This window comes from Lynx rufus, unplaced genomic scaffold (genome assembly GCF_022079265.1).
Source record: "Lynx rufus isolate CCGP_SWC_20201006 ecotype Redwood Valley unplaced genomic scaffold, mLynRuf1.p SCAF_13, whole genome shotgun sequence".
NCBI lineage: Eukaryota > Metazoa > Chordata > Mammalia > Carnivora > Felidae > Lynx > Lynx rufus.
The window spans coordinates 26,989,950-27,012,154 of record NW_025814827.1 but is presented as its reverse complement, the minus strand read 5'-3'; the positions used below and the strand labels follow the sequence as shown (position 1 = coordinate 27,012,154).

Genomic DNA, 22,205 nt, shown 5'->3' with positions numbered 1-22,205 from the left:
TCTTCCATCATTTTCTGAAACAGTTTAACGTTTGCATCTGGCTCAAATGCTGTCTGCCACATAGTCAAGATCGATTCAAATAATATAAAGAATGATAAACTGCCGTGTTAACTTGTGCCTATATCATGTACCACTTCATCTTTCCCCAAATCTTCTTGTTTGAATCACCTAGGGAAAATGACTGTGCATAGATATAAATGACGAATATCTCCTCTTCTTTTCCATTAGGCACTGTGCAAGGACAACATCTACAAAGCCCTGCAGTTCTTTGCAAAGGGATATGGGAAAAACAATGAACCCCTGAGAGGATACATTCTCACTTTTGTTATAGCCATGGCCTTCATTCTTATTGGTTCGTAGTTTTCTCTTGCTTCCTGAAAGCCAAGGAATTCTTCTGATTACTGTTAGGGTTTTCTTTTTAGCTTGACGAATTGCCTGTTTTATGTTTAATATCCCAATTCAGATAATTGGAGTCTGTCTAATCCAAGGAATCCTTGCGTGTAGAGAGCATTCGAGGACTTGAGGTAGACTTTGAATCTTCTTTGAATCTGAATGTTGGAAATCCATCCAACCAAACGCAAGAGAATCCTTCCTCCAAGCTCCCTGATACTGTGTAATTCCAGAGTCTTCCCCAGGTGCCACTTGTCTCCACCTCTCCTGGTTTGGCAGCTAGCTGGAGAATTGAAGTGTCATTTTCAAAATATGGTCCATTGACCACTTATATCAGAATCCGAATCACCTGGGGTTTGTTAATGTGCCAGTTTTTGAGACCCAACCCCAGAATTAGAATCAGTGTCTCTGGGGATAAGGAATCTGCATGTTTACAAGTTCCTCAGGAGATTTGTAGACGACTAAGGTTTGAGAACCACTTACCCAGACTGTAATCTCGGCTTTTTCTCCAAAGTGATATAGGAACAGCTGCACAATCTTGGAGAGGCACATTCATCAACTTTAGCCTGCACCTTACTCGTTCCTCCCTAAGGTGCTACCATTGCTGGTGAGCCTATCAGAGGAAAAGAAGCCAAAAGCAAGGCCATGATAACTGTGCCTAGAAGGGCAGAGCCTTCCTCAGTACAGTGGCACTAAACAATAAAGGCCCCTCATCATCACATGAACTCAGGAAGTGACTGTAGTTCCTGAATCCTCATAAGATTTCTACAAGGTTGAAGAGGTAGAAAATATGACTGTCTGTGTTTTTTAGATTTTTAAAAGATTAAATAAAAAGTGATTATTTACAGAAAAGCTTCCATTCTATAACTTAAGCATAACACCTCAAATCATTGCCCTATAATGCATTTATGTGATCGAATAGCCCAAGTGTTAGAAAATTGTATAAATTAAATAATATCCTTAAAAATCACTGAGAACAGTGTAGACTAGCTTCATGGCACAAACTTCATGGCAGCCATTTTTGCCTATTCCTTGCTGGCATCTATGGTCTAGAATCACACCCAGATGCTACCTGTATTTGCATCACTGTGGTTGACAGATTAATGATAATGTCTCTGAATTATTTCCTATATCATACAGTAAACAATTCAGCTAGGATTAAATCATACTGGATATTTAGGTACTGGGGTAAAAATTTTCTGGCACACCTTGAGAGGTAGAACTCTCTAGAAATGTTTAAAAGTGGGGGGGGGCAGCAAATGACTAGCAAGAGTTGAGAGTCAAGAAGAGTAAGTTGGGTATAGAGATTTCCAATTGGGTATTGCTGGTGCCCTGGTATTTAATCTGTCACACTACAGAGCTTAGTGACACAGGAGAAAAATAATTTCTCCTTGTATCCACAGCAGACAAAGAATAGAAGATATGGTACCTCTGGACTACCTACAGGGGAGTTTATCATCTGCCCAGTCCCCAAACCCTCTACCCACGCCCACTTGAATTACAGGTCTTGCCTATTGTCTATTTTCTCATTGGTAGGTTTTCTTGTATCTTACTTTGTGGAAACCCCGGCTGAAAAAATATTTTTAAATGAATGCAACCCCAGAGAAAAATCACTAACTTCTTAAACTTTGACAAATGCTAGCTATGTTTTCAATTTCCAAATAAAGTCAAGCTTCCAGGCTGTGACAGCTGTTCAGCCCCTGGTCTCATCACTCATATGTACATGCTCACTTCTGCTTCATTCACAGCGGAACTGAACACCATCGCCCCCATCATCTCCAACTTTTTCCTGGCCTCATATGCACTTATTAATTTCTCCTGCTTCCATGCCTCTTATGCCAAATCTCCGGGTAAGTTGACTTTTCGTAACTAAAATAAGCCTAAGAAGGCAGTTAGTTTGTCTCAATAAGATGAAATAAGTCAGTGAAAAGTGCTCAATCTGTGTTTATGTATTTCCTTATATCCTAGTGGGCAGCGTAATCCACTTTATTTTGGTGAGTTGGGGGGTGACTTCTGAAATAGAAAAAGAATCATTTGAGCAATGGCCTTTTTGACCAACCGTAAAGTCAATTTTCTCCTGCGGCAATAAATTATTCATTGCAAGAGAAACCACATTTATTTCAGCAGTAGAAAAACACCACTATTTATTTCCAGGGTGAAAGTGACCACAGAAGTGGAATAAATGTATATATTTGAAACTTCCTTACTATCAATTTGTTTCCTGCCCATGGTGCAGAAGAGAAGGATGAGTAGTTCCCATAATTACCTGCTGAGTACAGTCGATGCAGATTCGTATTGAAACCAGTGGCATCCCTGCCCTCCTCAGACTGTGGTTGAAAGTGGTGCAAAATTTCACACCAAAGAACCTTCCCTGTCTAGTCACCTCTCACCTCTTCCTTGCTTTCATTCGCTATTAGAATTCCTTCTACCTTTCCACCAGAATAGATACTCGTCACAATTGACCTTCAGAAAGTTCTTCACCATGAGAGCCTTTATCAGGGATGTAAACACATTTCCACTCTATTAGGGCCTGCTGTGATCACAAGCTTCCTTTGCAAAACCTGCTGTCAATAAGACAAAATATGGACAGAAGGGGAGCCTTCGTCCACTCAAGGCCACTGGGCTTCAGAGGACAACTGAGGAACTTTTGTTTCTGTTGTGTTGTCTTCTTTTAAACAGAGAACAGAAAGTTCTAGTCAGTGAATACAACAAGTATAGAAATGTGTGCCTCCATGCCATGTTATGTTCATCTTTGAAAAGCAAGGTGAAATCATAGAGATGGGAAGGGGAAAAAGTGGAAAAGGAAGGAGTGAAAGAGGAAGAAAGAAAAAGAGAGAGGGGAAAAAAAATACAGAGACACATGGATACACAAACCCACAAAATGACACACACTGCCTCTGCCACACACAAACACACACACACGCACGCACGCGCGCGCGCTCACATACAGCCAGACTTGGAAAAATAAAGGCATTTCCAGGGATGTTCTCAATGTGCTATTTCCATCTGGTGGCCATTTCAGAAATTGCTTCTGAAGACTTTGAAGGCTCTGTTGTGTTTTGGCAACTCCAAATTTAATATGTATTTCACCCATAGACCAAATGCCCTTCAAATCAGAACTTCCCTAGCTGACCATACTGTCTTCCAGCTTCTTCACTGCAAGGAACATGGGAAACTCCCATGCATATATGAACCATGAGAAATATTTTCACTGTAAAATGTAAAACATTAATGCATCAGGTTTAAAAAGCTATTACAGAAAAACTTCTCCCTTTTTCTCATAGATTATTATTTCTGAAAGGGCAATCACTATCCTCTTAACATAAAGAAGGTAAAGACAGAGCTATCAGGAAGTTACTGGCTTGACTTTTGATGAAGCTCTACCTTCTCCATAGGAACAATAAGCCCGTTGTCTTAACCTCTTCTTTCTTGGGCCACCAAGGAGTGTCTCTCCCTCCTCCCCACTAGACCCTACTCTTTTCATCTCTCCTGCCTCCTTTTAACTCCTGATGGCATAGATATCAGAGGCTTAAGATTTCATAGTTTGGGAAGACAATTGGGGCATGCTGGAAATACAAAGAGGCCATGAGTAACACATTTTTAATATTTATAGCATTCTTATTTACTATACCTTCATAGGCCAGGAACCCAAGGTCACAGAAAACTAATAACAGAATTAGGAACTTGACCTAAAAGTTCTGATTTTCATGCTAGGAAAAACTGTTGCCTGCAGCTGAAAAATTTTTTAAGTTTATTTTTGAGAGAAAGACAGAGAACTCAAGTGGGGGGAGGGGCAGAGAGAGAGGGAGACAGAATCTGAAACAGGCTCTGTGCTGTCAGGGCAGAGCCTGACGTGGGGCTCGAACCCATGAACCGTGAGATCAACACCTGAGCCAAAGGCGGATGTTCAACCTGCACCCCCAAGCTGCATTCTAATCATATGCAGTGGTATAAAGTAATAGTGTGAAAGTTTTTCTTATGCACTGAGATTTTTTTATTTCAGGATGGAGACCTGCATATGGAATTTACAACATGTGGGTATCTCTTTTTGGAGCTGTTTTGTGCTGTGCAGTCATGTTTGTTATCAACTGGTGGGCAGCTGTCATCACCTATGTCATTGAGTTCTTCCTCTATATATACGTGACTTATAAGAAACCAGGTAAGATAAGGACTGTACAGGAGGGGGTTTCAAAAGCACTCCCTAACTAACCATTCATTCAACAAATGTTTATTGAGTACCTCCTATGTGCTTAGGTGTGCTATGTGAACAGTGGATATTAAAAATATAACATAATAGTTAACCATATATACCATATATACCAAGCGCTCCTTGAATCCTCACAATGATGCTGTATATCAGGTATCATTAGACCCATTTCACAGATGAAGAAACTGAAGTTCAAAGAGTTGACCGTTTGTCAAGGTGACAGGATGAGCTAGAGCTGACATTTTAAGTAGAGTGTATGATACCAAACCCCATTATATCACCTTATAAGAATCCTGCTAAATAAGATATAGTCCCTATCCTCAAGGAGTTCACTGACCCTCATGCAAGCAAGTAACCATAATACTATACAGGAAGTACCATGCGATGACATGAGCGAACTACTGAGAAAAGGAGAGGGAGCGATTAGTTCTGATTAGGGTTGTCCAGGAAGACTCTTCTGGTTCGTGGCCTGCATTCCCAGGACTAACACTCAGTAGGCACTTAATAAATATTTGTTAAATGAACAAATCAGGCAGAGTCAGGGAAGATTATTCTGGGCAGAAGGAAAAGCATGAGTGAAGTTAGGAGGCATGCAGGGACATGGCTCAAGGCCTGTAACACAGATAGAGTTCTTGGGTGCTAAGGAGAAGGGGCAGAGGAGTAGCTTGGGCCAGATAAATACGAAACATAATGTCATGCTAGGGATTCTGTGAGCAACAAGAAGCTGCCATAGATCATTCAATTAGAGCTGAACTTTGGGTGTTAACTTTTGAATCAATGAGAAGGATAGGCTGAAGCTGGGAGAAGCTAGAGAGCAGAGTGTGGTACAGAGAGGCCTAGTCTCGGGAGCCAGATGGCCCCCAGCCACCTTCCTATGTCCCCTACCTGTACTGCACAAGGAAAGTAGAGAGGCAGTAATTAGCTTAGAGGGATTTGTTTGCTGTTTTCTTTACTACTTTACTCATCAGGCATAATTTACATATGGTAAGATACATCCCCTTTAGATGTACAGTCTGTAGGTTTTGACAGATTTACACAGTCTTGTAACCACCACCACAATCAAGACAGAGGACATTTCCATCATCAGCCAAAGTTCCTTCACACTTGTGTATTCCATCTCTTCCCCCCCTGACTCAGCCCCTAGTAACCACTGTTCTGATTTTGGTTGCTATAGCTTTGCCTTTTCAGAGTATTACATAGAATGATGCATTTTGTAGCCTTGTGTATGCTTCCTTTCACTTGACAGGATGTTTTTAGATTCATCCATGTTATTGCATGTGTAAGTGGATTGTTCATGTAGGTTGAGTAGTAGTTCGTTGTATGAATATATCTGAAAAATTTAAGAACTGCATCCACCAGCTGATGGACATTTGGGTTGTTTCAAGCTTGGGATGATTATATGTAAAGCTATTATAAACATGCACACACAGGACTTTATGTGGACCTCTGTTTTCATTTCTCTAGGAGTGCGATATCTAAGAGTGGGTTTTCTGACCACGTAGTGTGTGTATATACATTTTTTTTATTTTTTTTTTAATTTTTTTTTAACGTTTATTTATTTTTGAGACAGAGAGAGACAGAGCATGAACGGGGGAGGGGCAGAGAGAGAGGGAGACACAGAATCGGAAACAGGCTCCAGGCTCTGAGCCATCAGCCCAGAGCCTGACGTGGGGCTCGAACTCACGGACCGCGAGATCGTGACCTGAGCTGAAGTCGGACGCTTAACCGACTGCGCCACCCAGGCGCCCCTATACATTTTTTTTTCAACTTTTTTTTTTTTTTTTTTTGGGACAGAGAGAGACAGAGCATGAACGGGGGGAGGGGCAGAGAGAGAGGGAGACACAGAATCAGAAACAGGCTCCAGGCTCCGAGCCATCAGCCCAGAGCCTGATGCGGGGCTCGAACTCACGGACCGCGAGATCGTGACCTGGCTGAAGTCGGACGCTTAACCGACTGTGCCACCCGGGCGCCCCTATACATTTTTTTTAAATAAGAAACTGCCAAACTGTTTTGCACAGAAACCGTATCATCTTCTATTCCTACCAGCAAGGGATGAAAGTCCTCATGCTCCACATCCTTGTCAGCACTTAGCATTGTCAGTTGATTAAAAAAATAAATAAAACTTTCTAATAGATGTGGAGTCCTATCATTATGACTTGCTTGCATTTTCCTAATGACTAATGATATTGAATATCTTATTTGCCATCCATCTATCTTCTTCAGTCAAATGCCTGTTTAAATCTTCTGCCTATTTATTTTCTTGTGCCTATTTGTTTTCTTATTATTCAGTTCTGAGAGTTCTTTATATACTCTAGATGTAAATCCTTTAGTGGTACGTGTTTTGCAAATATTTTCTGCAAGGCTATGACTTGCCTTTTCATTTTCCTTACAGTTTGTTTTGAAGAACAGACATTCTTAATTTGTTTTTTTAAAAACATTTATTTATTTTAGAGAGAGAACACAAGCTGGGGAGGGGCAGAGGGAGAGAGTGGAAGACAGAACCTGAAGCACGTTCTGTGCTGTCAGCACAAAGCCTGATTCCAGACTAGTCTATTCCCTGCTTTTAACCAAGTCACCTTACTTTTTTGTTGTTGTTTTCATTTTTTTTAATGTTTATTTTTTAGAGAGAGAGAGAGAATGATAAGTAGCAGGAGAGGAGCAGAGAGAGAGGCACACACAGAATCCAAAGCAGACTCCAAGTTCTGAGCTGTCAGCCCAGACCCCCATACAGGGCTTGAACTCATGAACTGTGAGATCATGACAGTTGGATGCTTAATCGACTAAGCCACCCAGGCTCCCCTCTTAATTTCTAGAAAGTCTAATTTATCATTTTTTTTTTATGATTTGGCTTTTTGCTTCTAATCTAAGATATCTTTCCCTAATCTAAGGTCACAAGCTTCTTCTAAAAGTTTTAATGTTTCAGATCTTAAATCTATGCCCATTATCCAGTTGGAGTTAATTTTTACACATGGTATGAGGAATGGTTCAAGGTTCCCTTTTTACTTATAAATATCCATTTGACTAGTAGGAGTTTTATAAGAACAAAATAACCTAAGGTATGCTAAATACCTGGTGCAATCAATACTAACTCAATATTAGTCTTTTTTTTTTCCTCCAGATAATTATTCCCCACCATCTCCCTGCCTCTTCCAAGCAAGACTAGGGAGATGACTCTATCTACTATCTGGAGTAAGTCTGTACATTCCCATCAGGACTGCCTCTTATAAAGTTTAGAGGCCCCATCTAATATTTAATTTATTTAAAAAAAATGGTAGGAGATGGTAGCACTTCCCTCCCTTATTACAAAGATCAGGCCCTAAAACATCAAACTAAAATGCTTGCCAAACTCTCTTTATAGATACCCAAGAGGAAGAATCCCTGAGCTATTCAGTTTTACTATTCAAAATATAAAGATTGCTACACACTATCTGTGTTTACAGAAATGCCTCTTTTCTTTTCAATTCAAGAATTTATGAAGACCTTTTGAATTTACTTAGGGACTAACCTTTTCCAAGTCTATCCACTTGCAACGTGGTTGTCACATAGCCTCTCTCACCAAGCAAAATTTCTGGAGCCGAATCTTTAAAGTCTGACCCTTAGCTGGAAAGAGAGATCTCACTTCTAAGAATTCATAAAGTGTTCATAAAAGGACACAATGCTATCTCTAGGAAATGCCACATTGTGTTTTCTCTAATTTGGGCACTCCTCACTGATGAGATAGCCAAGGAAAATCATAGAAGGCAACAGCTTACACAGAGGGCAGGTCAATGCTTTTAATGCCAAATTCTTCCATTGTCCACAGATGTGAACTGGGGCTCCTCCACACAGGCTCTTTCTTATGTGAGCGCATTAGACAATGCCCTGGAATTAACGACCGTGGAAGACCATGTGAAAAATTTCAGGTAAAGTTAACCTCTCAGACATCTTGGCATTGCTCTACATTAGAAGTGGTTTTCCTTTATGGGAGACAAATGCACTAGAGTAGTGATACACTTTATGGGTATATTCTCAGAATAGGCAGTCCTACAAAACTGCCTCATTTTCATGACAACACCTCTATGAATGAGTGTTTCTTCTCTTCCACCCTGAGCTATGCCCACTCTCAACTATAAACCATCATAATGCCAAGTGTCACCTTCCATGCACAGAAATAGAGAGGTGATCCAAGAGTGTGATTTTAGAGAGATGTTCCCAAATCCCCCAAAACCTTAATCATTGGTGCTGTCTTCGTTCAGCTTAAGGCTTTGTGGCTTACTGAATTCTCTTAGGAAAAGTAACATTTTAAACTCTTCATTAGTTATATCTTATTTTGAATGGAACCTGAAAAAAAATGAGCTTTGCAAGGAAGATGAAGGAAAGCAGCATGAAAAGGCCAGCTGGAGAGTAAGAGGTCACATTGGGGATTTAGGATAGGGTAGTATCTGGAGGGAAGAAAACAGGGGTAAACCCAAGACCACCTTTTTTGTACTTCACATTTTGCCATGACTAATGAACTAAGAATACAAAGATGGCAAGATGAACAGGTAGGATGATTCAAGAATTCTGATGAGAAACCCAAGAACTATTTAGGGAATAAGTTGTCCCATTTGCCAAACCCTCTGTTCCTGCCATTTCCATCAGGGTTGTTCTGGTTCATAGGCTTCTTGAAACGGCCAGTTTCACATCTTCTTTTCTCCATTTCCAGGCCCCAGTGCATTGTCTTAACAGGGGGACCAATGACAAGACCTGCTCTCTTGGACATTACTCATGCCTTTACCAAGAACAGTGGCCTTTGCATCTGCTGCGAAGTCTTTGTGGTAAGAGCCACTTCATCCCAGGAAGGTGCTTTCCCTCCCTGCTCACCTTGTGTTGTTTTAGGCGAGCCAAGTGCGTACAGGCAGTGATAAGAAAATGGCAAGGCAGTTTGGACAGGAGCCCTTTTCCTTGATTCATATAGCAAGGACTAGCAAAGGCCGTGATCCTGAATTTAAATAAGTAGATAAAAAATGTTTCAGATTTCATGGGAGACCAACTAAAAGTGATAAATATTTCCAAATGATGGCCTTTGAGACAAGAAAAAGAGAACTGGCTCAGAAATAGAATGAAGGCATTTGGGGTGGTAACTGTCCACAGAAATATAAAAGCACAGAATGAGCCAGAGAGTACTATTATATAGATTAACTGATGAGGATAAAACCAGACATAATGTCCTGAAATGACAGCACATAGAATTTAGATTAAATATTTGGATAAAATTGATGACACTACAGATATCTAGGGAATTAAACCAAGTTTCTCATGCCTTAGATAAACATTTGGAGCTGAATGGATTCCTTTTTTTAGGAAGTGTGTAGGAGACTAATGATAACTTATTGATGGTTTTCCCAGGAGGTATTAAAAGTAGATGCTAAGAACTTAACCATGATTCTTGACCAATTACCAATCTCTAAAGTGAGGAGAAAGCATGAAAATTCTAATAAAATAGTAAGTCTAAGTCCTCCAAATCAGCCTATCTCTACTTGTGTTCCCATAACAATCTCACACCTTCTACCCCCATCTCTACCTCAAACTCTGTCTCTGTCTCTGTCTCTCTCTCTCATACACATACACACAACTCAAAATTCTTAGCTCCTTCAATGTATTTTTATAGTAACTATCAATTCTTTGAAGCTTTTTCCTAGTTTTTCTTATTTGAGGTATATAACAGCCTAGTGAGGTGGGAAGGAAAAAAGAATGCCTTTTTTCGTTTTATTGGTTGGAAAAGTGAGATGCAAGAAAATTGAATTATTGCATAGGGTCACATGATAAGAAAGCGGCAGAACCAGGATGTCAGTCCAGGCCACCGGATTGTGCTCTGCGTTACCCCATGAGGAGAAAGCCTTAGCAGACTTGTGTCCTTGGGAGTGCTGATAGAATCAGGTACCACTACCCAAACTTCCAGTACTTGTCAGGAATAGGGCTGTCAGTAAGCCGTGTAACTCTGGGGCCAGTCAGCTGTGCCATGATGCAGGGACAAAATTTACCGCACATCATCATGACCAGCACTTAGGCATCTTTTTATACTTGGCAGTACTCTAATACTTGCTGTATGAAGCAAGTTGGTCACATTCTCCTTCCTTTAAGTGCTCATATGCTAGTAACGGAGACAATAGAACTCAATGCAATTATTCGGGGGGGGGGGGGGTGGCACCCTACCAACTACATAAGATTGACAGGTTAAGTAATGACCAACTGTGACTCCAGAGGATTTTTAAAAATCTTATCAAGCACCCTTCTCTCATATTATCAACTTTTGTGCCCTGGATTACTGAATTTCATTTTGGTCAATATAATACAAGAGCTGGTTTTGATGGAATAAGCAGTTTGGGGTGTTTTTCTTCTCCAGCAGTTTAGAGAAAACTTAGTTTAGCAGGCAATAAAAAATCTTTAGGACAGAAGAAATGAACTGAGAGTATGAACAGTCCTATATTGGCAAGGGAGAAAAGGTCTTCTAATAGAGACAAGAGATATTGCTTTTAATTAACCCTTTGCTGCTTTCACTCTAATAAAAGAGCGTGATTGTGGAGTATCACGTGAAGTAAGCATCCTTGTCTGTGCCTCCAATAGCCCTGTTGTCTGACAGGTATATTGGACCACATTATATATCATTGTGCTGGTCTCTCTGAGTAAGGCCCATGAGTCATGCTCCCAGGTCCTGAGGTTCTCTCAGGGACAGGAAATAGTTACTGCATCAGTTAATGACTTTCCAGTTAGTTACTCTCTGTGAGCTCCTGGGGCTGCAGATGCTGTCAGCATTTTTCAACTCTAGACTTAGTCGTCAATCATCTTTGCAAAGAAACAGATGGAAAGTGACATGGGGGGAGGTCAGCATACCACTAGAAAACTTTTTCCAAAAGCACAGTTATTGGTGGTTAGGCCAACCTATGGGAAAGGTCAAATAAGAAAAGATAATGTTGAGAGGTGACAATGTAGTTTTTAACTCTGGGAAGCTGGTGCTCATGGGCTTTTGAAACACATGGTCAAGTTCTGAATCACTCTTTGCCACCTGTTAGCTGTGAGTCCCTTAGGTACATAATTTAGTCTTACAGTGCCTCGATGCTCTTTCTTTTTTTAGAAAATGGGAAGAATAATAACAACATTAGCACCTATGTTACAAAGCTATTGTGAGAATTCTATCAGATGATCTTTCCAGTGCCAGCTCAGCATCTATCAAACAGTAAATGCTCACTTAATTGTAGTTGTTACTGTTGGTATTGTTATTTTCATCATCATTATTTTTGGTATACCATAGTTGCCATTTCATTCCAAAAATCTATCCCTTTCAACAAAACTGGAAGCATCCTTTCTTAAGGAAACCAGATCCAGACACTGGATTTTTGGACTTTTTTAGGTACCCAACATGATCATGATAGAACAGTAAGATACGTATTCCTGCCAACTAATCATAGGATAGCTGGCTTTGTGCTCCAACCCTCTGCTGGCCTCCAGTTATTTAAGAGCTAACTTGAAATGTGGTGACACTACAAGGAAGGAGCAAGACTCAGAGCTCAGTGGTATTTTGATGCTGGTGGGTCGATGGAAAGTGTGTGGCCCAGCTGCCATTTTCTACAACAGAGACATTTCAAATTTTTTAATGTTTATTTATTTTTGAGAGAGAGAGACAGAGTGTGAGTTGGGGGTGGTGCAGAGAGAGAGGGAGACACATAATCCGAAGCAGCTCCAGGCTCTGAGCTGTCAGCACAGAGCCAGACGCCGGGCTTGAACTCATGAACTGTGAGATCATGACCTGAGCCGAAGTTGGACGCTTAACCAAAACTGAGCCACCCACGTGCCCCTACAACAGAGACATTTTTAAAGGACTAGACATCATAGCCCTCAAAGCTGCTGAATTGAATTGAAAGAGTTATTCTTTTGGCTGAACCCCAAGCCCCCACCGTATCCTTCCAAATATTCAACTAACTCTTACACTCATCCACCAGAGCCTCTTTTTCCTTCTTGCTTCTTTGCTACAAGCCTTAAGATTTCAGAGGTACCTTCATCAAGACAAATATGGACATCTCTTTTAAGGAATCCAGCTTGGTAACTTAAAATGCTGGCTATTCTTCTCCTTTGAATTACCACACGATAAATCATTGATATACTTATATCCCAGGAGGCTTTATATTGAACAAAAGTAGGGGCACCTGGATGGCTCAGTTGGTTAAGCGTTTGGACTTCGGTTCGGGTCACGATCTCACGGTTCATGGGTTCGAGCCCCCCGCATTGGGCTCTGTGCTGACAGCTCAGAGCCTGGAGCCTGCTTTGGATTCTGTGTCTCCCTCTCTCTCTGTCCCTCCCCCGCTCATGTTCTGTCTCTGTCTCTTTCTCTCTCAAAAATATAAAACATTGAAAAGAAAATCGGAACAAAAGTAATTTTCTTCTTCTGTGCTTCATTCTTATCACCATAGAAAGATCAGAGGGAGTAGGACTCCACCTTCTAGTATCTTCTCATATTGTCAAGCGTAGTCTAATTCAGGGGTTCAGCCACAAGCAAGTATTAAGTCAGGGGTTGCAATCTCCACCAATTCTACCCTCTTTTCCCAACATAAAAACACATTGCCTTTCTTTGTCAATTAGTCTCCTCACTTACCTCATTCATAGGAGTTAGAGCGATAATAAAATCAATCATTACAATAACTTAGTTTGGGTTTATGTACCCTTAGTTCTCTGGGTATACCTTGCTCATTTGGTGCCATCTCACATTTACCTTCCCCGTGCGAGAAGGCATCGTGCATGCCGCAACAGTCACTCACTCACATACTTCTCAGCTTTAGTTTAAAGGCAGGGTAATTTTTATGAAAACAAATCAAAGACAAATATACTTTAAAGATGGAAACTTGATCCAATTGATCTGGGATTTAGAATGCAAATCAGATAAAGCCTTTATTGCCCCCCAAATGCAATACTTAGCTCTTTTCTAAATTTTGTTTGTCTTAAAATTGCAAAAGACTTTCAAGTGTACGGTGGCATCTTTTATTAAGTACATTGTGCTGTTCTGGTGGCTGAAAAATAAAGTTTTTTTAGATTGTTTCTATTTTTTATTTTGAAACATTAAGAAAAATATTATGTCGAAGCATATGAAATTTACATTTTTGTCGGTCCAAACTGTTGAATACAGGCAATTTCATATGATTAGACTATATAAAATAAAATGACACCCATATCCTACTTCTTTTAATTAATGACTGTTAACATTTTTGTCATAAATGTTCCTACTCACTTTTAAAATGAAATAAACCACAGCTCAAGCTGAAGTCCTTGTTAAAACCACTTAGCACATGGCTCTCCCCCTCTCCAAAGGCAATGTTACCTGAGGTTTGTTGGCATTCTTCTACTCATTTCACATAAGTGTGCCAAGATGTAGATCTATTTTGATTAATGTTTGCCTACTCTTTCACATTCCTTAAACCTTGATTGTCCTGCTCTCCTCTCATGGTAAAGGACATGACAGATAGCTTTTGACCAGTTTCCTTACATAGATCCCCTTTTAACAGAATTTCACCCTTACTGTTTTCCTTTCTCTCTTTTTTTTTCTTAAAATTTAGAAAACATCTTAATAAAACCTAAAGCTCTATTTGAATTCAAAGACACTCTTCAGAAAACTCAGGGAACACAACCAACTCCTAACTCTGGCAAAGCAGAGGGCAGTTCAATCACAGATGAACCAGAGGAAACTGAAGTTTTCATTTTTTCTTCTATCTTCAACCTCTTCGTCTCAATGTTCACAACCACCAAGTTGATGCATTTTTATAGATGCTTCTATTATTCTTTAGTCATCGAGGCTCTGTCATGATGTTCATAAGAGAGTGAAATGGCACAATGCAGGAAAAATGAAATGACCTGAGAATGGGCACTAGGCACATGGTGAGATGAAATACGGACCAAATCGGAAAGGAAAAATTCTCTTTCCCACACTTCCAACCAAAGCGGCAATGAAAGCAAAGACAGAGCAGTAAGACTCTCAGTGTCTTGAAAAATGAAAGTTGGAAAGAACATTGCTTTTGGCCCAAATTTCTCTATTTGACCTAATGATGTTGGAACTCATTCGCAAATTCTTTTCGTAATATTCATTTATTTGAGGTAGCATCCCATCAACTACTTCTCCAGACTAAATAATTAGAATTTCTTTACCCTTTTCTCAATCAATGTCAAAGTTATAATACGTACAAGACTTTTAGGGCTTCTTTGTTCAAATCCTGAATTAATTTATGCATTCATATTTTGGATCCTAACTGAGCTAATCTCTATAATATTTTAATTGAGTGGCAAAATCCATTTTTGTGACTATGACATATTTGAATGTTGAGAGTAATTATGTTCCAGTATGTGTTCCCTCTTTGTTAGCTTATTTTTCCTTACTACATTTGTATTGCAGCCTTGCCTCACATTAGTAAGTGTGCTACAATGATACTATAATCGCTTTTAGCAAAGAGAGATTCTGTCTGAAATATTTTTATGACTTCTCAATATGGCAAATTTAGGCATTAAAGTACATCTTTCTGTCACAATTAATGCTTAATCTGGATTTTTGTAACAATAATAGACATACATTAGACTGCATTTATTTAAATCAATGCCACTTTCCCCAGGGGTGCACAGTCATTGTGGTACAACTCAATATACTGATGGCCCAATACCTTTTCTAGCTGTTGGTTGTTCTTCTGTCACATGGATACTGTTACCATTGAGCCTCCCTGAAAAAATATCTCTTCTTTCTTTGCAGCTGATGGAGTCTAGAGTGCCCAAAGAGAACTAATGGTTCAAAATGCATGGACATTCTAGAACCCTAAGCACAATTTTATCCATAATGGCATATCTTTCTTTAGGTTAGGTCTTCTGGCTTAATAACTGTCCTCCCTGTATCTTTACTTACCCATCATCTTTGAAGGTTCTTGTTTTGTAACTTTAATGTAAGCCACCCAAACTGTTTTTTTTTTTTTTTTAAATTTTTTTTTTTCAACGTTTATTTATTTTTGCGACAGAGAGAGACAGAGCATGAATGGGGGAGGGGCAGAGAGAGAGGGAGACACAGAATCCGAAACAGGCTCCAAGCTCTGAGCCATCAGCCCAGAGCCCAACGCGGGGCTCGAACTCACGGACCGCGAGACCGTGACCTGGCTGAAGTCGGACGCTTAACCGACTGCGCCACCCAGGCGCCCCCACCCAAACTGTTTTAAAAAGTTTTTGACAAGTCTTCTGAAAAGCTGGCAAGTTCTAGAAAAAATACTAAAATTAGTACATAACGAATCTGATCCATTTCAAATAGAATATTAAAATGGAAGTGACCAAAGATTGTCTAGTATTGCATAATAGAAACATAATATGTAACTTAAAATTTTCTAGCAGCCATCAAAAAAGTAAAAGGAGACAAGAAAAGTTAAGTTTAATACATTTTATTTAATGTAATGCATCCTAAATATTATTATTTCAATATGCACAATATAAAAAATAATAATGAGATATTTTGCATTCTTTTTTTCCATCCTAAGGCTCCAAAATCTAGTGTGTATTTTACATTTTCAGCACATCTCAGTGTGGAGCAGACACATTGCAAATGCTCAACAGCGAATGGATAAGGGCTATCATACTGGACAGTGATGAACCAGACAATTGCCTTATTTTTAAAATGTAGAACCCACACCAAGAAAAGGCACATGACACACCAGGGTATCAGCCAGCCAGTGCCTCTGGCTCCCAATTCAAAACTCTGTCATAGAACAAACACAGTGGTAGAAATAGGTCTGGGGCTCCAACAAGATTGTGAAAACTCATTTAAGATTATAAAAATCATCCAACTTTGAATGAGCACCTACTATATTCCAGACATCAGACTGGGCACTTTATCATTACTGCTCAAAACAACCCTGCAGGCTAGAGGTTTTATCCCTGTTTTCAGAAAATTATAGCAACGCTCAGAAATAATTAACTTCTTCCAAACGGCCAATTTTAGATTTGAAACCACTTCTGCAGACCACAAATCCTGGTATCTTTTTCATATATCCCAAGCCCTTTCTCTCTAGTGAAAGACCCTCTAAGACTGTGACTCCAAGCATGGCCTGGGGGTTTGTTAGAAATGCAGAATCTTAAGCCTCATTCCAGACCTACACATGGCATTTCGTCAAGATCCTAGGTAGCTTGTAAGAGATCTAAGACAATTCAACAACATACCTAATCTGTTCATGAGTTGGAAGAATTTCCTAGGAAAATAGATTCATATCCTATCAGGCACATTATAGATCATCAGAAACACTTTTAGGGGTGATTTGAAACTTGCAAAGAAAAGACTTGGCTTGGACCTGTAAGGAAGGAGAAAAAGAATCAAATTTTTAGTTGAAATGAATTTCCAGAGCTCAAGTCTTAAAATTATAAAATGTTTCATCTACCACCACGATACCTACCTTCTTCTCTATTAAGCTCCCGTATTCTTCCTATGCCACAGGTATATGAACTTCTGTTCCCATGAAATTCATTGAGTGAGAGGGAAATCTTAATTTATTTGGATGGGGGTAGGTCAACATTACACAAGGAAAGTGGCAACCCACCATGTTCTGACTGCCAAGATCTCTGCCCATTTCTTCCAATTGGGGTCTAGCTGAGATTTCCTTAGTGTTCTTAAACATACCTCTTGCTACTGAGTCAAAGGTTGATTGTGTATTTATCCTGAATTTCTTCATTCGCATTTTCAGTATTTTTCTCCTGTGCCGTGATGCCCTCAGCTCTTTCTTTCATTGGCATGAGGCAGTTAATTAAACAGGTGTTAATGCATCTGGACATTCTGGGTGGAAAGTGAATGATGGGAGCAGCAGAGGCCTGCTCCAAAAGGTTGAGTCTACGTGAACCCTGTTTAGTGAGGTGTTTTTCCCTCTTTCCCACTTCTTAACTCGATGGGGCATTGCTGGCTATTTTTGTCCTTTAGAAAACAACAGCAGCGCAATGGATAATAGCAGGGCTTCTAACCAATATTTCATCATGTCGTACAGGGACCGCGCAAGCTGTGTGTTAAAGAGATGAACAGCGGCATGGCAAAAAAGCAGGCCTGGCTTATCAAGAACAAAATCAAGGCTTTTTATGCTGCAGTGGCAGCAGACTGTTTCAGAGATGGTGTCCGAAGTCTCCTTCAGGTAAGGCTGACACTGAGGGAATGAGTACGGAGGCAAAAGACAATTAGCACTCGCTATTAATGAGGCTCCCAAAGTGAATGGCTCCCGTTAGGCAGCCCAGCATCAGAGATCAATGCAGATGGTTAAGGAACTCATTTCGAATTCCTGAGGAGAGGCAAAACTAAAACAAAAGCAGAGAGGTTCTATTACAATGAACTATGGATGATATGCTGGAAATGGGAAATGAGGTTGCCTTTGGCCACCAGCATACATTCTGTCCCCACACTTATTGAAATGCAAATTTGTTCTGATGGTTGACGACATTCAGGATCCTATTAAAACTTCAAACTATTTTTGCATCTCATACTGCATATAGCAATACTCAAGTCAGGCATTCTGCTCCTTTTTTCTTCTGTGAATGGCGCGAGGGCAAGCTGCTAGATTCGACTAAATAAATGCATGGTGATCTGGGCGTAAAAATCTCCCTATCCTCCTAAATTATTTCCAGAATGTTGAGTAAAATGTAATAATCTCTGTGGCTCAACACGGAAGCCCTTGGTTCTCTTATCTTTTTCTCCCTTATTCTTTCCTTTTTTTCTCCCCTTCCATAATTAGTACACAGAGTCTTTCCCCAGTTCTGATCATAATAGAATGGTGAACCATTCTTCAAACAATCCAAGAGACTCCAAGAAACTGTAGGGCTTGGCTTTCTAATCATTCTGGCTTTAATATGGTTGGAAAGCCCTGATTCTATATGTACTGAATGATGTATTTGCTTTCAGAGTTACCGTTTACAGGAATGACAAAATTCAGGATGACGTCCAGGTGACACTGATGCTTATGCTGTCAGGAGAGAAAAAATAAACTGTACTACTTTGGAGATTAAGAGTATTTGGTATATTCCCGTCTCTTATATTCCTGAAGAACTCTTGCAAAGTAGCTGCACACAGAAGCCATTTCTGAATGACCTATTACCCCCAATGAGCATCCTTTCACCTGTTACTAATTTGCCAAACCATGGAAATAGGTGTCATTTTAAGAAGCTGATTGTCTTTAGTGAGTTACTTTTCAGGAGCCCTGTGGTGAAATATGTTGGGAAGGTTACACATTTAAGGTAAAATTATCTTGGAAGATTGGTGAAATAATAAAATTTTCAATAAGGAATGGGTGGTCTGACATGAAATAAGCAGGGAGAGAAAAGACACAGGACTGGAAAGCAAGTCTTATATTAATCCAGAAGAAAGCATAAAACATTCGACAATGCAGAAAGCTTTTTCACTTGAATTTCCTTAAAGAAAAGTGGGGTACAAAGGGAAAGACAGGATGGTATTAAAGGGAAGCACTGACCATTATGACCATCCATTTTGGATGAAGACTTCTTTGCTTCTAAGAATTTATGGTACAAATGACCACATCCCCAAACTGTAGTCACAGAAAAGACAAGCTCCATCCTGCCGTGTATCTGCTGAGCACCAAACGATGGCTGTAAGGAGTTATCGTGCCACCTGGACATTTCTAGGAGAAACACAACAGATGTGGAGGCAAAGTTTATTTCAGGAACCCTCCATCAATGCCTGCTTCCTCCTGCTCGCCACTGTCCCCTTTAATGTGTTCTGTTCTGGTCATTGGTTTCACTCCTCCTGTGACCCAGAGTGTTCTTCCTTCACTCCCACTGCTCTCTTTTCCATGCTTGTCAACCTCTAACTGACCTGCAAGATCTGGAATGAATGGCACCTTTCCCCTGAAGCCATCCATGAAGACACAGCTAGAATTCAGGTTTTCTTCCCTTATGCTTCCATATGAGTTCCTACTGAATGTGCACTTGAATTATAATTATTTGTGTGTATCTTGCCTTCTTCACCTTATTCCAAGCTCCTTAAGGCCAAAGAATATGCTTCACTGATCTTCTACAGCACCTGACATAACACTTTGTAATTAATAGGTATTCAATACTATTGCCAAATTAAGTTTAATTAACTGGAAGCCATATCCTGTCATCTAAAGGGGGGGGGAGTGAAACCTGATATGGAAGATGGCTATTAATGATACTATCAGGTAAGAAGCTTAGGTCCTAGAGACATAGCGCCATTACCCTTCGATAAATAATACAAGTACGAGTTTCAGTGATCCTTGTATCTTAGAATTTTCCAAACATGGATTTTATTGCTAATGACATTATGGGTAAAACAGGTGGAAATGAGCTTTGAACCACTAAGTTACAACACGCATGCCAACGGTTAAGCCGACCCTCACTTGATTTTAAATTATTGAACCATTTTAATGAGTGTGTCAGAAGAAATGCAAATGACTGCTAATTTAGAAAAGCTACATTTCTGTCATCTATAATCCATTTATGGCTGAGATGATTTAGAACTAATCTTTCTATTTTATGCTTGGGTACGGGCATGAAGGACATGCTCTAAAATGTAATCTAATCTTCAGAATCTTCAGAACATTACTTCAGTGCTCTTTTGGACATTATTTTTCATTTGCAGTGGTAGTTTCCTGGTCTGGAAAGGATTGCCCATGTGTTTATCTCCTCTGTTTAGGCCTCGGGCTTAGGAAGAATGAAACCCAACACTCTGGTGATCGGATATAAAAAAAACTGGAGGAAAGCTCCCTTGACAGAGATTGAGAACTATGTGGGAATCATACAGTAAGTGATGGCTTTCAGGACGTGTTCTTGTTTACAAACCACTAACCAGGGCAGTACATAACAGGTGCTGTTGTACCAGATTAAATTGCCTGAGAAGAAGACATTCCCCTGGTACTCTGAATTCTTTACCAAAGTGCAAGAAACACTGCCAATAATAGAACTTGAGGGGATCATAGTGTCAGAGGAAGCAGGGTGGAGGAAACTTGGTGTCAAAGAAAAAGGTAATTATTAAGATTTGCAGTCTTAAAACCTATTCATAAGATTAAAAGCAAAGGACAGCTAGGTAAGGAAGGAAGTGTTCTTTCAAAACACCTGGAATCTTGGATTGGCTGGTGTGCCCAATTCAGTCATCGTCTCCTTTGAGCCCTGGATAAGGAGTTTACTACCCCTGAGCCTCAGATGCCTCTTTGCTGATATAAGGCTTTCATATATCAGTGTCTCTGGGTTGGTTTAAGGACAAAAAGTGAGTTTTAAATGGGACATGACATCTAGTATCTATATATTGGAAAAGTCTTGGGACAAGGGTCATAATGATAGTCTTTAAGAGACTAGCAGGCACCAGGCTAATGTCCTTCACACAAATTATCCCATTTAATTCCCACAAGAAGACTTTGAAGTAAGTGCTAATACTGTTCCCATTTTATAAGGAGAAATGCAGACATTAAAAATTAAGTAACATGCAGAAAATGACAGTTGTGACATAGCTGGAATTCCAACGCAGGACTATCCAAATTCAAAGTTTAAGCTCATGACCAAAATGCTATGCTGCCTCCAATAGTACATGTATAGCGAAAGTATTACCTGGCTTGGTTCTTTCTTTTGCATAAGTGAAAATGAAGTCTACACATATGGAAAGGCTCAGAGTACCCTTAGTGACCATTCTAGAAAACTGAGCCTTTCTTCCCATCTTGAAAATATTTAGCCATGTTTGTCTCAAGGGGGGCAATGTTAGCTGTGCTAACAGCTATCTTTTGTCAAAAGCTCTGAAAATGGAATATTTCCCATCTGGAGTCTGGCTTTGCTCTGATTCCATACAACAGGGTAGGGAATGTGCCCTGAGAAGTCTGGCTGAACTTTAAAAGTCTGTAATACACAGGAAAGAAACCCTCACCTCTTCAAAACAAGCACATGTATTCACAGTGCTTCTTATATACCAGGCTATGTCCTGGCCCCTGCTAGAATGAGCATTGTATTTATCATTGTTTGGGAGAGATTTAAGGAACATTATAAAAGCATTCTAGTTTTAGTGTATTGAAAAGAAGTATAAAAAAATAATTTTCATCGTCTGAAATTTGTATGTGTTTACTGACCAAACACATTCACTTAACAATCCTTCTAACATGGGGAACTTGTGTACTAAATGCGTTCTCCTGAATTGTGTTTCCCGAAGGTATAAAGTCTGGATGCCAAATGCTGCCACTTGGCCCCTGGTGATACCCTAAGTTCAGTATGTTAAGGCTAAAGCAGGTGATGAGGGTAGAATTTTACCATGTTCACCAACCAGCATTTTGATATATTCAGAAACAGTCAGTTGCTGACCATTCTTGGAAATAGATTAGAGCTGCTCTCTGTTATCCAGATACTAAAATAAAATTTCATCTTTACCACTGGGAAAAAAAGGGGGACAGAGAGGAAAGAAATTTCATCTTCATCTTTGGGGGAAAAAAGTATTGAAGCAAATAAGACATATGTAAACCATCAGTCATTTAGTATCCATTAATTGATACAAAATTATCTGGGGTCATCTTCCAATGTGCCCACCTTTGAAACATTCTAGAAATCTAAAGGGACCAAAATAATCAAACCCAATAATATTAGGCCAAGGAGACTTCTG

At 39.8% G+C, this 22,205-nt stretch overlaps 1 protein-coding gene across 3 annotated transcripts in view; it reads left to right on the top strand.

Annotated features, from left to right (window-relative positions):
* The window catches only part of SLC12A1 (solute carrier family 12 member 1), a 102,057-nt gene that overhangs the window by 50,415 nt on the left and 29,437 nt on the right, over positions 1 to 22,205 (top strand). For all 3 annotated transcript variants that reach the window (XM_047074463.1, XM_047074462.1, XM_047074464.1), the window contains exons 12-18: positions 229 to 352; positions 2,139 to 2,240; positions 4,394 to 4,549; positions 8,400 to 8,499; positions 9,282 to 9,393; positions 17,596 to 17,736; positions 20,265 to 20,371. In XM_047074463.1, coding sequence (XP_046930419.1) covers positions 229 to 352; positions 2,139 to 2,240; positions 4,394 to 4,549; positions 8,400 to 8,499; positions 9,282 to 9,393; positions 17,596 to 17,736; positions 20,265 to 20,371 — 842 coding nt within the window. The remainder of the gene's footprint in view (positions 1 to 228; positions 353 to 2,138; positions 2,241 to 4,393; positions 4,550 to 8,399; positions 8,500 to 9,281; positions 9,394 to 17,595; positions 17,737 to 20,264; positions 20,372 to 22,205) is intronic.